The 16,824-nt window shown below is 42.7% G+C and overlaps 1 protein-coding gene across 3 annotated transcripts in view; it reads right to left on the reverse strand.

Moving 5' to 3' along the window:
• LOC138194477 (CUB and sushi domain-containing protein 3-like) overlaps positions 1-16,824 on the reverse strand; it is a 229,342-nt gene that overhangs the window by 64,309 nt on the left and 148,209 nt on the right. For all 3 annotated transcript variants that reach the window (XM_069143245.1, XM_069143246.1, XM_069143244.1), the window contains exons 40-46: positions 16,468-16,584; positions 11,845-12,054; positions 11,125-11,313; positions 10,016-10,193; positions 6,476-6,621; positions 5,842-5,922; positions 4,730-4,843 (exon numbers count right to left, since the gene is read on the reverse strand). In XM_069143245.1, the coding sequence (XP_068999346.1) occupies positions 4,730-4,843; positions 5,842-5,922; positions 6,476-6,621; positions 10,016-10,193; positions 11,125-11,313; positions 11,845-12,054; positions 16,468-16,584 (1,035 nt within the window). The remainder of the gene's footprint in view (positions 1-4,729; positions 4,844-5,841; positions 5,923-6,475; positions 6,622-10,015; positions 10,194-11,124; positions 11,314-11,844; positions 12,055-16,467; positions 16,585-16,824) is intronic.

Below are 16,824 nucleotides of genomic sequence, written 5' to 3' on the forward strand. Positions count from 1 at the left end.
CAGTCTCGTCTACCACTGCCGGCAGTCCACCACTCAGCTTAAGTTCTGTGTGCTTGTTATAATTATACTAGATAACGTTTCCACAGTAACTCTGCTACATTTAGTCCGCGGTGCAAACCGGTAATGTGATTTTATTCAGTGTAGAGTAACTTTATTTTGGTGAAATGGGAGCTAACGTGCTAAATAGCTTCTATTGAGCTCGTAGCAGAGTTCAGAGGAAAATGCTCCGATAACCACGGATTGTTTTATGCGTCTCCATCTAGCTCCGATAAGGAACTATAATACATGTAACTCTGTATTTTACATGTCGGGGTGATGGTGAACATGGACCAGAGGAGATCTAGTCCTCACATTATTGAGGGTTGTTGTTTTTGTACTCCGGTGTAACGTTACAATCACCGACCTTCTCGGTTACATGTACCGGTACCGGTCCGGATAAATGAGCCCGACTACATGTGGAGGAGGTTACAGAGAGCAGGAGGAGGAGGAGGAGGAGGAGGAGGAGGAGGGACATCGGTGGAAGAGAAAGACTGTCGGCTCGACCTGAGCAGGTTCAAAGTTTGAATTGACGTGATGTAATGAATAGACATGTGATGTGATGCAGCGTTGTGCATGTTGCAGTCGTTACAGAACTAAATCAACTCCTCCGCTCTTATTATCTCCACTATTGTAATGCAGGTGTGTTAGAAGTAGTTGGAGACTCACTGTCTGCTGTCTCTGGTGTCCAGTTCTACTCCTGTGTTACAGCTCAGGGGGACAAGCTGGATTTATATGCATCTGTATGTTTCACTCATTGGACAAATAAATTCTGATTCTATTGTGTTTTCATAAAGCAGGCTGCTCCGTCCACCAGAGAGACAGAGTGCCAGTGGGACATCATGCATAAAGTCACCGAGAGGTTGGGACGGACCGCTTAGTGTGGAAAAGAACTGCAGCCACAAGACTGTCCTACAGATCACTGAACACCTTCCAGCGAGTGGGCGGAGCTTCAGCTCCTTCAGGACACGCCCCCTCAGTCTCAGAGCAGAGAAGACTGATGATTTTCTCACCATTTCAAAGCCTAATTTAACAAACTTGTCGCTGTTTTTTTTCATTCAAATTTGGACAGGTAGTTAACAACCCATACTTCTGTGGTGTGATGAACTTAAAAATCATTTTCATTTCTACTTTACAACATCTTTAATAAACTAATGTTGCCAGGCAACAAACACAAGTCTATCCATTAAATACTGCTGTGGCTTAAATGTCTTTGCCTGAAACTTTAGGTGCAAAGGATTAAAACATGAATGCTTCAGACACCTCAATACTGCTACATTTTATTAAGGGCTTATAAAGAACCCTGACACAGAGAGGAGGCTTCCCTGAGAGCAGAAAATACACAAATACAAGCTAGCCAAAGTATGATTATTAACACACTGGCTTGAATATGTGTACACCCTCAATTACGCAGTGATTATCATCATAGGCAGATTAATGAAGTAAATAAAAATAAATGATAATATTTTAATGTAAGGATTTAAAGAAAACAAACAACATTTAGTGTAGTACTATTTTAGTTAAATGCATCTTAGAAATATAATCTGCATTTTATCTTAAGGCAATCCGTATTAAACTGAATTATCATATTAACAACCATCCTTAAGCCATTGAGAAACTACTGATATAATGCACTGTCTTAAGACCCAAACAGAAGCCTGAGTTATCATTTGCACTGGCGAGCAGGCCGACATGATAAAGAACTGGCACTGTCATTTGTTAAATCTTGTAAACACTGGCGAGATGTGTCCTAGTAATTCCTTGTGCAAACCACCGCATGTTTATCGTTGGACTCAGCGCACTGCATGTATGGAATGACAAAAATATGACACCAGGTGGTACATACTATAATATTCGACATCACACTAAAGATGTTTTGTAAAGAGGAGGATAGTGCAGAATGTGTTTATTCATTAGAGTTTCTGAAAGACGTGAAAATCAATGAGAATGTGAAGGCAGGAGCAGTATGACAACATTTAATGGGTTAGACTGAACCTCAATGTGGCAGATGGTTTACCCAACACAGCAGTCAACTCAATTGTGGCTCTATCCTTGATCAAAGCTACAGCATAACCTTTCTCATAGGCTTTCAAAAAGATAGAGCTTGGGGAAATATCTCTGAAACCAGGGGTATTTGAGGGGTGTGTCGCACAGCCATGCAAGGAAATTTCAGTGTTATTTTAAAAGCATAAAATGACAATCAACAGAATGGATTTGCAGCAAACAAAAACAAAATGGGGAGCACAGGAGAATTCTTTTTTTCCTGCCCTATCAGCAAGTTGCCGACAGGAAATAGCCCCTTTACAAGCTTACTGTAGCCGTCTCTTGGAAGTGAATAGCAGGCCAACTCAATTATGTTCAACTTCACAAGTCCCAATGAGAGCAATTAATTTTATGCTAGAGGTGGCCCAAGGACATAAAATAGCCAACACAAGAAAATGTAATGAATTCTTGACTATCATAATGAGGTAATCCACAGAAATGTCAAACAACAAATTACTAACTCAAAAATTGTCCTAACTATGTTGATGTGATGCTCAAAGCAGGTTTTAAGAAGTAATTTTAACATGTTAAGGATGTGTGTAACGGATACAATTTTAAGAAGTAAAACCTCTTTACTAGATTTATTTAGTCTCATATGAATCAGTTGTTTTTATAAACAGTCGTGGTTTCACTTAGTTATCTATACCTGACAAAGAGTACTCACTGTCCTTGCAGTGTACAACACATTTCACAACATAATTTCCTAAGATGTATAAGAACCTGTGCTGTCCAATATCTAAATAGTTAAGGACATCTCAAACACCGGTATGACTGATGGCCTTATTGTGTTATACGGGAAGTCCTGACATGCTTTGCCCATCTGGATTTGGCAGGTTAATTTAGTCACTCAAATTAAAGTATGTGGAATGATTTCAACAACGGTGTGAGTTTGAGCCGATAGGAGCAAGTTGGACTTGGCAGAGCTCTGTGTAGTGAAACACATGAGAAAGTGAGCTGGCAAGACAGAAAATGACGAGAGCTTGAAATATCTTCCAGTCCACTGAAGTGACTGACTGCTCTCGCTTGGCACAGAGATCCTAACCTATTCATATTGATGCTGACTTGCCATTTTGGACACATCCAAACAAAAAATTGGAGTGAGCATCAAAAGGCATTTTACTCAAATTAACTACATACTTTACTTTAATTCCCTTTATGTCAGGATATTGTGATAGTACATCGGTATGCCAGACCAGTGTGGTGCAGGATGCAGTCAGGCTTTTCTCTCCTCTGTTTCCTCTCTCTTTACTCTGCAATGTCTAACAAGCTCCAAAAAAAAATGCTGCAGGACTTCATCCCCCTTGTGCTTTGATAAATTATTAATTTCAGAGGAATGCCAGGTAAGGCCAGTGTAGTAAAAGTAAAGGTAGGTCCTATTGTTGTCAGGACTTACACACAGGCACCTATACGTCAATGTAAATTTGATCAAATTGATATGCTTTTGGTATCTTTGACCTTTGTGGATACATTACTAGAGCTACTTAATGAAAGGTCTACGTGTAGCCTTTATGAATAAAGTATAAGATTATGAGTAGATCCTGGAACAACCAGCCATTTTACTCGACTTGACTTTGCTTTTTCTGTGTATTGCTTTATTTGTGGCAGCTACATCACACTAAATTAAAATCAGCCAAATTGTTACTTGTGAGAGCAAACCAATGTCAGCTGCAAAAACCACCAAAGGGGAGGAGGGGGGGGGGACCAAGATATCAAGTCAGACATCAAATAATAACAGCCAGGGATGAGCAAATAGGTTCCAAACCACTAGTCCTACTCTAAGACGCTTTATGAATGCAGGCTCTGGGTTTGTCAAGTATCTGTCATGCCTTGATCACCAGCCCAATGCTATTACTCATAGTTTCCAGGAATAAAAAGACAGAAATGCTCATCAACTCAAGACTTGTAGACAAAAGACTTCGGGGCACTTCAAAAGATGCCTATCCACAGGGGATAGAAGGTTTCAGCGTGCTCTGTTGACTGCAGCAGAGATGTATTGGCACGGCAGGCAGGCTGATGGCATTTGTTTTTGTAGTCTAAACAAAATCTCTGATGCAGACAACAGACATTTCTTTTTCCTTTGCTTCTTGTTTGAAATCCATCTTCTGAAAAAACACGGGTAGGGAGACATTTTACATCGATCAAAGCCATGAGGCCATTCAGTGGGATTGAGGGGTAGTATATAAGCTCCTGTTTCTTTCGATGGAGACTGTCCAACTTGTTACATGGCAAAAAAACACTTGTCGATTAAACCTGCTGATCAGTAAATGGTTTTAAACTGATCTCACTTAAATGTCTGTTTTAAGGGAGTGCACGTGGGTCAGTATTCTGTGAATTTTGATCAATTACAATAGAGACGCCATCCGCCACCAGGAGAAAGCTGGAGGGAGCCCTGCTGGCGGTCTGTTAAATGATGCATTAACATGGGTGCTGCTGACTGCAACCAACCTTGGCAGAGTGGTGTCAAGCACACACATAACGGAACATGATTACGCATACACTTGAACGTGGGGGAAATGCGCACAAACACAGACAGACAGACAGGCAGACACACACGCACACACAGAGGTATATTTACACAGGCAAACACAAGAACATTGGAAAAGAAACATTCACAACATACCCAGCAGAATCAAAAACTCCAGAAACCCACCTTGACAGACTGGTGGTGATCCGTCCATCTGTAGCCTTTCTCCAAGTCGGCAGGTCAGAATCTCACTGCCCACCAAGGTGAAGCCTGGCAGGCACGAGTACTGAATAATGTCCCCTGAGAGGTCATTTACACCCGCAATCGTGTACACACACACACACACACACACACACACACACACACACACACACACACAGGCCAGGAGTGGACATGAAAAACAAATCCATCCATCCGGCCACACAGCCACACACACAAACACAGCCACACACACACACGCGCACACACACACACACACACACACACACACACACACACACACACACACACACACACACACACACACACACACACACGCACACAGCAAGCTATGTTAGTAAAAGACTCTTCAGCACCAGCACTTGAAACAGTAATCAACAACACATTTTCTAATGAAGATTGACATCCCCATAGCTAGCTGGAGGATTGAAGGCACTTCTTTACATTACAGAGCCGCAAACACGTACACAAGCTCACGCATATAAAATCAAAATTACACTAAATTTCAAAGAGACAGTATGAGGCAGCCATATTACTTCCACTTCACTCTGCTAATCACATCTGGACACTGAAAATACAAACATCTTATAAGTAGGGCTAATTAGCCCTGCCCTTAAACTAATATTTTAATGCATGAGGCCTGAATACACAGAAGACCTAAAAAGAAAGGAATGAAATATAAGAGGGAAGAGCAAGAGCACAAAGTAGAAAGCTTAAGGGCACGTTCCAGATGGAATGACAGTAAAGGCGGCAAACACATGTTTAGTTGCAGTATTATTTAAGGATTTAAGTATGCATGTACTCCAAACAAAGCTGTTTCAAATTATGAAATGGACTGAGTAATTATTAAACTCAAAATTGGCAAAAATATAGGAACTAAGACACATACAGATACAAACAATGGTTTTAATAAACCAATGGGGAATGAAAGAAATAATTAATGATCAAAACCATTTGATGCATCTATTCCTGTTTTTTATTTCCTTCATCCAGGGCTGTCCCAACAAAAAACATTATGTTTGGTGCAAATTTTTTTTTCTTTCCTTGCAACAAAACAAGCAAAATAGAAAAAGACAAACCTATTTCAAACTCGTCATCATCGGTTAGGATCGTGGCATTGGCGACAGGAGGCGGTGGCTGACATGTTCTCAGCTGGTAAGCTGTAGCAGAGAGAACCAGCAGACAGAGTGTATACGTGCATCAGAAAACAGAGAGGGTGAGACACACAGATTGTGTGTGTGTGTGTGTGTGTGTGTGTGTGTGTGTGTGTGTGTGTGTGTGTGTGTGTGTGTGTTTTCTATTCAGCTGCAGCAATCTTTACTATACCATCATCCTGAAAGTTGATTAGATCATAAATTGCTACCCATCACTGTTCATGATCATCAAAAACCAATCACTAATTTAGTTGAGATGGGGAACATTTTATTATTAATCAGCTTCTTTTCAAAGGGGCGTTTTAATAGTGCACACAAAAAATAGGCATAAGAAGACCATTTATCATTCCACAGAACTGGAAGCAATAGCCTGAGCAAAACGAGGAAGCCAAATAAAAAAGTGAAAATTAAAGGCTTTTCGATATGGAAAAAAGGAGGGCAATCTGTCTCTGCTCGCTTGTGAAGTTCATAACGACAGTGGGGTTACTGCAATCATTACATTACTGAAGATCATGACTGCAGCGTGTCTGTACTTAGCTGGCATCAAAGGGGACGTTACCGTAATAATGCAGCTCAAAGAAGCCACTGGTGCTGAAGTCGCTGTGGAACTTGATGAGGATCTGATTGGCGGTGGTAGACACGCCTTCCTGTACGGAGCTGCCGCTGAACTGGCCGATTTGAGGCGAGGTCTGTTCCGGTCCATCCCTGGTACAAAGATACAGGGAGATGGGGAGAGGGGGAAGGGAATGAGTAAAGGGAGGAGGAGAAGGAGGAGGAGGACAGAGGGAGAGAAAATGATTGATAAATAAGCTCCAGTAATAACTTGCTGGGATCAAAGAGCAGGTCTGCTTATCCCCCAGCAGTCTTATGGACTCGGCAGTCATTCTAACAATCTGAGGAAAAAAAATTACATTAATCAACAGTGTTAAAGTAGAAGTTAAGTATACTGTATGTTGGCTGATGGGGTCGTAGAGTACTACAATTTTTTTCATCTTTCTGCTGTGTTACCTATTGACGAGGAATAACGTTTTTTGGGGAAAGATTCAATCAATTCTGCAAATTCCAAAATCACTAGTTTGTTAAGAACTCTAATATTCTGTACATATTGAGGTAATATGCTTATGACTGAACTTCAGCACATGTGACCCTGGAAGGAAAACATTTTTTCAGAAAATTGACAGATCATTATCACAAAATCCTAAAGCTCAACAAAATACCATGCCGTTTAAGAAATTGCAGCCCTGAGAATCAAAACCTAATCGACTCGTAATTAACTCGGAAATTCCATCCTTAATTAAAAAGAAGAGAAGGCTGTTATCTGGGAAGGGTGGATGTGTCTCTAGGAGGGTAAACCTATATTTATGGCAGCTTATCTCCTATTCAATAGCATGTCTATAGTCAAAACTGAAAAACTGGATGTACACTGCATGTCATAACACAATCAAAGCATGGCAAAGATGTGACAATGGGGATACATTTCAAGTGATGGAAGCCAGTCTACCAACGCCTTCAGGCTCCACAAATTACAAGCCAGATAAAAAGATAGTCGAGTAAAAGCCACGGAAATAGTTCCTGGCATGATGTCAGCAGCGGATAAGATACATGCTGAGATGGGAAAAGGCACTGAATGTTGTCAGGCTGTCGTGTCAGCATCTTTTGGACAGTCATCCACCTCTGGCATTTAGGGCTGCAACCCAACTGAAAGAGTTTTGAGTACCTATAGGCCTCGTTCCCAAATGGGGTTACAGTGATGTGTGGAACTGACAAATAGCATGTACTGAAATGCCATATGGAAAATGGAGTGAAGCCTGAGGGGGAAATTCTTGGGTTATGGGTACAAAAAGTTTAAATAAGCTGCCTGTGCAGGTTGGGATCACAAAGCAAGGAGCCAGATATGTGGGAAGAGTTTGGAGTAGACCTGCTGCTCTTTCTGAAAAGAACTATTTGAAGCAACACAGACATCATATTAGGACGCCTCCCTGTGGAGCTACATCAGGCGCGTCCGGCTGGGAGGAGACCCCGGGCACAGACCCAAACAGACTTATATAGTATATTCCAGCTGGGCAGGGTGGGCCTCAGGATTCCCCAGATCGAGGTGGAGGGAAGTGGCTGAAAATGGATGAACAGATAGATGTTGGGCTGGGTAATATGACGATATATATCTTTAGAGATGATTCATTGGACTTGTTAAAAACAAGCATTTCCACGTAGTTAATATATAGTACATATAAACTGTTTCTAAATTGAATTTCTCAGGAACTGTATTCACAACAGGTATCCCTATTGAGACATTAAAAACTACAGTTGTGTGCCGTGGAGTAATAATAAAACTTGTCACTGGGCAAACCACATGGGCACCAATGCCCTGAGCAGGGAGTCTAGGCGTTTAATGCATGTCATTCCTCGTATCACTTCCCTCTCGTTTCCTGTCTTTCTTTCATTGTCCATCAAATATAGGAAGAAATGCCCAAAAATAAATCTTTAAGAAGATATAACGTTATTAGAGGTGCAGAGTTTTATAGGGCAGTCATTAGCTGCCGGCTCCAAAACATAGAAGATCTTCTGCTATTGAGGATGGGGGTGAACTTTCAACATTCAGAACATTATTCTATTCTGTGTCTGAAATAAAGCTGAAAAACAAATTTGTTTTGGTCACATAAGATGGGACAACCTGGATGCTATTTACTTTTCTCTCAGGATGAGAATAAAGATTCATAAGAGAAAACGTGAATTTTCTATTATGTATAAATGATATTTCTGAACAAGAGAAAAGCATTTGATTACTGGCATTTTCAGGTAACTCTAGGCCTATCCAACAGTGATGTACACCAAATGCTATTTTTTTGTACGTGTACCTTTACTGTCTTATATATTAAAGAAAAGTGTTATTGCAATTTCATTGCAGGGTGATCAGCAAAATGGGAGATGGCTGTCAGGCAGGGAAATGAAATGATGCCATCATGGGACAGATTGTTTATGCGCCATTTCATTTGAAAACACTGGTACCAGCAGCTCCCTCTTCCCATACTATGAATGGCAGCCCCAGATGCTAGAAGGCATTTCCCTCCTTTATCACCCTTGAGGACTGCTCCACGACTGCCTGGGGCTTACCATACAACAGAGAGGCTACAGAGAGGTATAGGAAGAGGGAGGCAGATGCTGGAAAGACAGGAAGAAGGTTTACTGCTGTACAACTGTCTGTTAAGAGCTGAAGATTCTTCAGATTCTTTTTTTTTCAGGGAAAGGCTGTAATGAAATACGTTTTCAGAGAAGGAAAAAATAAAGCCACAAATGTCAGGACAGACGTGAACATATTTGAACGGCCGTTGGCATTGTGTTATAGGCTTTTTAATTGTGTGAACTTGTCTCCTTTTATTTATTTTGCTGTCACTATCTCTCAAACACACACACACACACACGCACGCACACACACACACACACACACACACACACACACACACACACACACACACACATCAGAGGATGCAGATCCTCTTATACCCTGCCTGTCAATCATCTGTTAGTAGCCTTGAGACTGACTAAGCTAATAAATAATTTACTGTGTTGAAGTAAATTAACAAAATGTTCAGTCTCCTTGTTGAATGTTCAGACATTCAAAATCATTTAGCATTGTCGTTAACTGGCAGCACCATTCATGTGTGCGCTTCTAAAAGTTATATTTCAAAAGCTCATTATTACACTTTTGTATTTGTCAGTAATGAAGCACAATGTTAACAATGTCACTTATTACATTCTTCGTCAGCTCTGAAACTCAAACTACAAAATAAATATTTGAATAATAAATTAATATCATTAACATGCAACAACTAGTCGACTATTGTTTTAAACTAATGTATATCGAAGACTCTTTAGTCAGGGCTGCCCTAGTCGTCAGTATTGTATACGGGATGGTACACATCTGGTGCAAACTTTATCATTTCCATGGATATACATTTTTGTGATTCGCTTCTTGGCATCATTTGTGAAATCTGTATAAATGGTTAATAAAGATCACAAAGATTACTAGTGATGGAGAAACACTGCCACCCAACCATTGCCAGTGTGTTTGATGATGATTGATGAAAAAGACTTAACTTACCACACAGTGATGTAGTCATAGATCGGCTCTGTATTGATGACAGAGAAGTTGATGAAGATGCCGTATCCAGGAGGCACTCTGACGATCCACATGCAGTCCTGGAAGTGTGGATACTCGGCTGGGTGTCCAGGAGAATAAATGGTGCCATTCATGTATGTTATATTCCCACCACAGAGAGCTGAAGGGAGGGAACAAAGACAGATGATGGACAAAAATAGAAAGTCAGTCCTACCTCATGTCATAAAGATTGCTTTTGTGACTGTTGATAAAACAAACAATAACAGTGTGTTATTGGGTTATCACTGAAATACTGGGGGAGGGGGGGTGGGTGGGTTGTAATGCACCTGTTAGATACAACTGCAGGGAATGGTTACTGGAAGCTGTGAGCCTGATGACGCTGACTGACTCTGACACTAAAACTCCGCCCGTCATGCCGGTTCAGATGTGTTAAAGCTTGACTTTGAACTGGTAGTCAAAGTCAAAGCTTTACCCTCGGGATCAAAACAGGACTGTAAACTCAACAGGAGCAACATGACAAAAAAAAAAAGCTTTCTTAGAGAAATACCAAACTATGCTGAGTACCTAAGATGTATATTACTACCTCACTTAACTGATGAAAGATAATTTAGCACACTTGAGTAACATCTGAAGAGACATATTCAGCTTTTTATCATTACAATGAGCTGCATCAGTTTATATTTCAGTGAAGTGGTGCTATATTGCTGGTGAGTCAGATGCTTTAATGTGGGAGAATAGAGGACAGGACTACAAGCAGACTTAATAACCTATATCCTTCTATTCAAAATAACTTCAAAGATGTTATTTTTAGTGGGTAATGCCAAAAAGAAAAGCGTCTCCGTCTCTCCTTTAATCCGCCTTTCAAGAAGTTGCATGCATAACTTTCTCAAGGATTTGTTAGCGCAAATTTATTAAAATATTTCCCGCAAAGTTTAGATAAACTGTGACATAAAAGGGCATTTCATAATTCCTAATTATAATTTGTATTTTTTTTTTTTTTTTTTTTTTTTTTGGAGGAATCATTTATGTCTTGGTAGAGAAGTTTTTCTGCATGTGAAAGACACCACTTATAAAAGACAATAGAATGTCACCTTCACAGCGAGGTATGGGGTGATTCCAGTTTCTGCTGACTCCATGCAGACAAGTGAGAGAAGGCTCCCCAAGAAGAGTGTAACCCGGCAGGCACTCGAAGGAAATGGTCATCCCCACGCTGTAGTCTTGACCAATCACTATGCCGTTACGGAAGGGGCGAGGGTCTGGACACCTCTGAAGCTCGTAGGCTAGGGGAAAAATGTAAACCGATACACCGCAGGGGAGGTTTATGAAACAGATTACACACATGGTATGTTAACACATAGATAGTACGGTATAATAAAGTATCTATAATTACCTCAAAGAACCAACATCTAAAATGTGAGCTTCTGCTTTTAAAAACATGGATAGACTAGAAAAAAAATGATTTCTTGATCGAAAACATTTAGAAAATATGAAGAAGTTGTATGTTCCCAGTCTATTACTGATGCTTCTTTTCCACTTTGGCTTCAAACATAAAATATCCCACTGACACAGACGACATTATTATTATTCAAGGATATGTGCGATGAAATGTCTCTGAGGACATCAGCACTGATTTCCTTTTCTTTATTCTGAAACCTTTTGTCATCTTACAACCTAAGTGAAATCATCTGCCTTGCAGGACAAATCTTTGTCCCTGATCTGGATCTAATGTAAACAATGGAGATGAGCAAACGTTTCAGTCTTCCTCGACTTCAGCTGCTGATATGACATTTTTTAACATCTTTGTTCCTCACCCTGGTAAACAATGTGGAAGCCATGCTTGTTCTGAGAGTAGTCGCTATGGAAGAAGAGCGTGGTCTCGTGGGTGGTGCTGAAGAGTGAGTTGGGCACCACAGGGCCGCTGAACCGATCAATCACCGTTCCTGTCTCAAGGCTCCCGCTGCGCACCTCTAAATAGTCATGAACTGGCTCTGTGGAGAAGTTTAGAAACTGCAGATGGATCCCTAAAGAGCAGAAAGGAAAGGGTTAATGTAGGAGGCAAACTCAAGAATGTATGAATAAATTCAAAGTATCAGTGTGTAGGTTTTCTATCAAATACTGCAGCAGGGTTGATACTACCAATGTATAGAGGAGAGGGGAGGGGAGGAGAGGAGAGGAGAGGTTTTTAAAGTCCTTTTATTTCACTATTGCAGGGAAAACAGAAAACACTCTAAAACATCACTTAAAAAGCAGAAATGGGAAAATAAAAACCTTCAGGTAAATCAAACAAATAAAATACCCCAAATAAACCACCAAAAAACAAATGAACGATCAGTCGCAATGTTCAATATGTTCAGAAGTTCACCACCAGCTCTCCACCAGCACCCACTGAGCATAAAATGCTCCCAATGGTCCATCTGTCCCTGAAGGCCTGTATATTGTCCTCCGTCTGGTAGTAGGCATGTTCCATCCTGAGTTGGGCCTTCAACAGTCCCTCCAGAACTTTCACCGAATTTGTCCATGTGAGGGGTTGTGAACGTCAGCAGCTTATTTCCTCCCCCTGCCAGTCCCCCACAGCTGGGGCAATGAGCAGAGGGGGGGGGGGGGGGGGGGTGACTCACTCTTCATCCCACTGGTCAGTCAGAGTACAGTTTCCTGTAACTGCTCTCAGGTGTTGTGGCAGGGCGGCACAGACCTCCTCCACTATTCTGTTGGTCAACCTGACAGACGTGATGTTGGCGTTCTGTCTGAAGGTGACCATGGATGATGCTGTTGATGACAGCATGTTTGACTTCACCAAATGTCCCAGTTTAGTGCAGCCGGCTTCATTGAGACTCGTTCGCAGGCTGGTAGACTGCAGCGTTTCAGTCCTTATGAAGCTGCTGAAAAACAAAGGTTCCTCCAGCAGCCACATGCCGGGAGTCTCATCAATTACACGTGCAGTCTTAAAAACCTGCCATGCCTGCAAAACAGAGCTGTAGAACGGTGTCAGCCCAGCGAAGTCCACTCACTCAGCTTGTAGGAGAAAGAGCTGCTGGTCATAGCCCAATCGCCCAGCTCTCCTCAGCAGCAGTCGAGCAGTGTCCACCCAGCTGGGGCCACAGCCATAGAGTAGCTTCTGTGCAGTCCGGAGTCTGAAAGAGGCGATCTTGGCATCAGAGCGAGGAGTCTGTGCCACAGAATCGAGGCACCCAAGTTATTAGCAAACAGAACTCTTCCCCTAAACGACAACTGGGGCAGCAACCATTGCCATTTAGACAACCGAGTACACACCTTCTCCTTAACTCCCTCCCAGTTCTTTTTCTGAAAGTCATCAGAGCCTAAAATCACACCCAACACTTTTAATCCCCCTTTTCCCCACTGAAGACCTCCAGGCAGTTGGGGCACCATCTGATGTCTCCACTGCCTCACCCACCAATAAGGCTTCAGATTTTGCCCACTTCACCCGTGCAGATGAAGCCCCGTCATAAAGAGCCAAGGTATCCTGCAGACAAAGAACATCTCCCCGTCCCCTGATGAAGATGTTTACATCATCAGCATAAGCAGACACAGCAAGGGGACGACAAAGACTGGAGGATCTAGGCAGTGACAGACCACTGAGCTGACTTCTCAGCCTGCACAACAGAGGCTCAATAGCAAGACTGTATAGTTGCCCTGAGATAGGACAACCCCATATTATCCTTCACTGTACAGGAATCGATCAACTCGGCACCACTCCCGTTTTACCCATACATTCAGCACTACTGTACAACAAACCCACCCATGGCCTAAAAACCATCTCCAAGCCCAAAAGCCCTGAGTGCAGAAAACAGATAGGAGTGATCCACCCTGTCGAAAGCCTTCTCCTGATCCAGTGAGACAATGCCAACATTTGCATCATGGAATTTATATATGTCAAGAACATCACCAATGAGAAAAATATTCCAATGTCCATAATTGTCCTATCCGGGATACAATAAGTTCGGTCGCTATTTACAATTATTTCCAAGTAGGCTCTAAGTCTGTTGGATAAGGCTATGGAAAGCACCTTATAGTCAGTACAAAGCAGAGCCACCGGTCTCCAGTTCTTAAGAAGGGCCAGGTCACTCTTCTTGGGCAGCAGGGAGAGTACTGCCCGCTGACATGAAACAGGAAGTGAGCCTGTTTTAAAGCATTTTAACAAAACGCAATTAAAGTCAGAACCGATGACATTCCAGAACCGCTTAAAGAAATCTTTGGAGAGGCCATTGATTCCCGGAGCCCTTCCTGATGCCATCTGGTTCACCGCAGCTGTCAGCTCCTCCAGCGTCAGCTCGCAATCCAGCTGAGCCCTCTCCGCTGGATTCAGCTGGAGAAGACCCTCCAGGAGCTCCTTACGGCTCTCCGCACAACTTTGCTCTCCCCCAAAGAGAGCAGCGTAGAACTCCAAGGCATGGCTTCTCATCTCCCTCTGGTCGATGGTTATCCTGCCTCCTGGGAGCTTCAGACAGGTCATCCGCTTCCTCTGCGCCACCGGGGCATCTATGTCCTTTAACTGCAGAAAGCGAGCCCTGACTAGAGTTCCCTTCAATCTCTCTTGCAGGATAGAGCTCAACTCCAACCTCCTCTCCTGCAGCAGTTGGCCCACAGTGGGATCCGGGTCTCTCTGGAAGCCCTTCTCAATAGTTTTAATGTTGGCTTAAAGGTCTTTGACAGCAGACTTGATTTTAGTGGTGGAGTTTGAGGTGTACTGCTGGCAGAAAACACAGATCTGTGCCTTTCCAACCTCCCACCCGTGTTTCATTGAGCTGAAGTGAACTTTTTCAGTTTTCCACTGCTGTCCGTAATTCCTGCCTCCATTGATGTTTTAAGTCCCAATTTTAAGAACTTCCATGTAGAGCAGAGAGAGTAGAAAGAGGACAGTAAAACCGGAGAAGAGGACGACCCTTAGTGCTTCACCCATGTATATTTAGCCTTTAGAGGAGACTTTCCCCCGATTGTTTTTCCTCAGTTTTCATCAGTATTTCTTTTTTAAGGTGAAACCTTTTTGTTTTTTTAACTGTTTGTAGCCAACCTGTCTTCTGATTTTTAGTACAGAATTTATGAATCTGTTGACATCGGGGAAAAAAAATCAATTATTTCAACAGACTGTCTGCCAAAAGTCTCGTCTCGGAAAAAAATAATTCCCTGTACAGAGTACGGTTGCCTGTCGTCCTGTGATACGATGTCAGAAAACTGAGACACGTTGGAGTCATCCTCCAACATGACTTCTGCAGTCTCACCTGTTACAATGTTCAACCTTCCTGCTGATGTCATTTCAGCCTCACTACCTTCATTACCTACCACAGACTGTCCCTCAGTTTTTTCCAAACCTATGCCTCTCACACTGCTCTCAGTACTTTCACTATTGGGTGGGTCAGACTGCTGGCCAGCGCCTCCCGTAATCTGGTGCTAATCGGTGGCCTGATATTTACCGGCGCCCGCAGCTTGCTGCTCGCCGGGAGCCGGCTGCTCGCTGGCAGCCGCCCGCTCACCTGCACCGCTACCGGCAGCCCACTCTTTATGTGGGCAGGATGACCGTTTGTGCCCAACATCACCACACTCGAAGCATTTCATGCTACCAGAACTAGCATTGACTGTATAGTACCCGTTTTCAAATTTAACCTTAAAAGAAACTTCTAGGACCTGTGCGGGATCGTTCAGGTACATGAAAGCCTGTTTTCTTAGCGACTGAACATGCTGTAATCCGTCGTCTTTACAGCCAAGACAAACTGTTCTAAATCCGCTGGAAAATCTACCGAAACGGGTCTGTTCTTTTTCCAGCAGCTCATTGGGGATGAAAGGAGGGACACCTGACACAGTGATCCGTAGATAGTATGAACAGCGGTGAGATGGCTACAAACAGGTCGTCCAACACCAAACCCCTCTCGACCAGCAGGTGGACTAAACGTTCCTCTCGGGGAAAGGCCACAAAGGCCTTATTCATCCAAGAGCCATGTGTTATATTATCATTGCCGATCTGTTTTCCTGCGGCCAGGAGAACCTGTTCTATGGTGTACTTGGGAGCTGTCAATACTCGGACCCCGTGTTTGATAGATGGGGGAAGGACGCCATGACACCAAAAAAAACATACAATTAACCAACTGTTGTTTGCTTACTTTACAGATGAATTAAACTCCTCTTACCTTCTTACATAGTACAAAATGAAATATTGAAAGTCTGAAAAAAGACACTCCAAATGTCACAAACTCATTGACACTCCACACGCTCCATTGCTGCTCACACACGCACAAGCCCAAACTCCCAGCATGCGAGGTGAGGAAAGGAGAGAGAAATCACAACAAAGCACAATAATGCAGCACAGAAGACATGAGAGCTAGCAGAAGAAAAAAGAAGAAATGGAGAGGAGAGTAGGAGAAGAAGGGAAATATGGGGGGTAGCGTTGGCAGAGGCGGTGGTGGTGGTGGGGGTTTACAGACCGAAGCCAATAGGGAGCTGAACTCTCCAACTGCAGTCCAGGCTGCTTTGGTAATTCCCTGGAAAGCCTGGGCTGAGGATGACGCCGCTGAAGTCTGTCATGGAGCCGCCACACTGAGCTGAGGGAGACCAACCAAGGAGAAAGAACATGTCACTTCTCCGCAGAACGGTTCGAAGGGAAAAACAAGAAAAACAAGGAATGGGGTGGAGGGGTATGGAGGGAGGGCACATAAAATGGTGTCTATGTGCGTGTGAATTCAAGTACATGCATAATTGTTGTGAGTGCAAAAGGAGGAGTACCAGTGCTGTGTGTTTGATTTATGCATGAACATTTCATTTTGACCATGTGGATTATGCTC

The sequence above is a fragment of the Embiotoca jacksoni genome, unplaced genomic scaffold (assembly GCF_022577435.1).
Source record: "Embiotoca jacksoni isolate LCO1_2020_lvr unplaced genomic scaffold, fEmbJac1.0.p SCAF_11, whole genome shotgun sequence".
In the NCBI taxonomy this organism is placed as follows: domain Eukaryota; kingdom Metazoa; phylum Chordata; class Actinopteri; family Embiotocidae; genus Embiotoca; species Embiotoca jacksoni.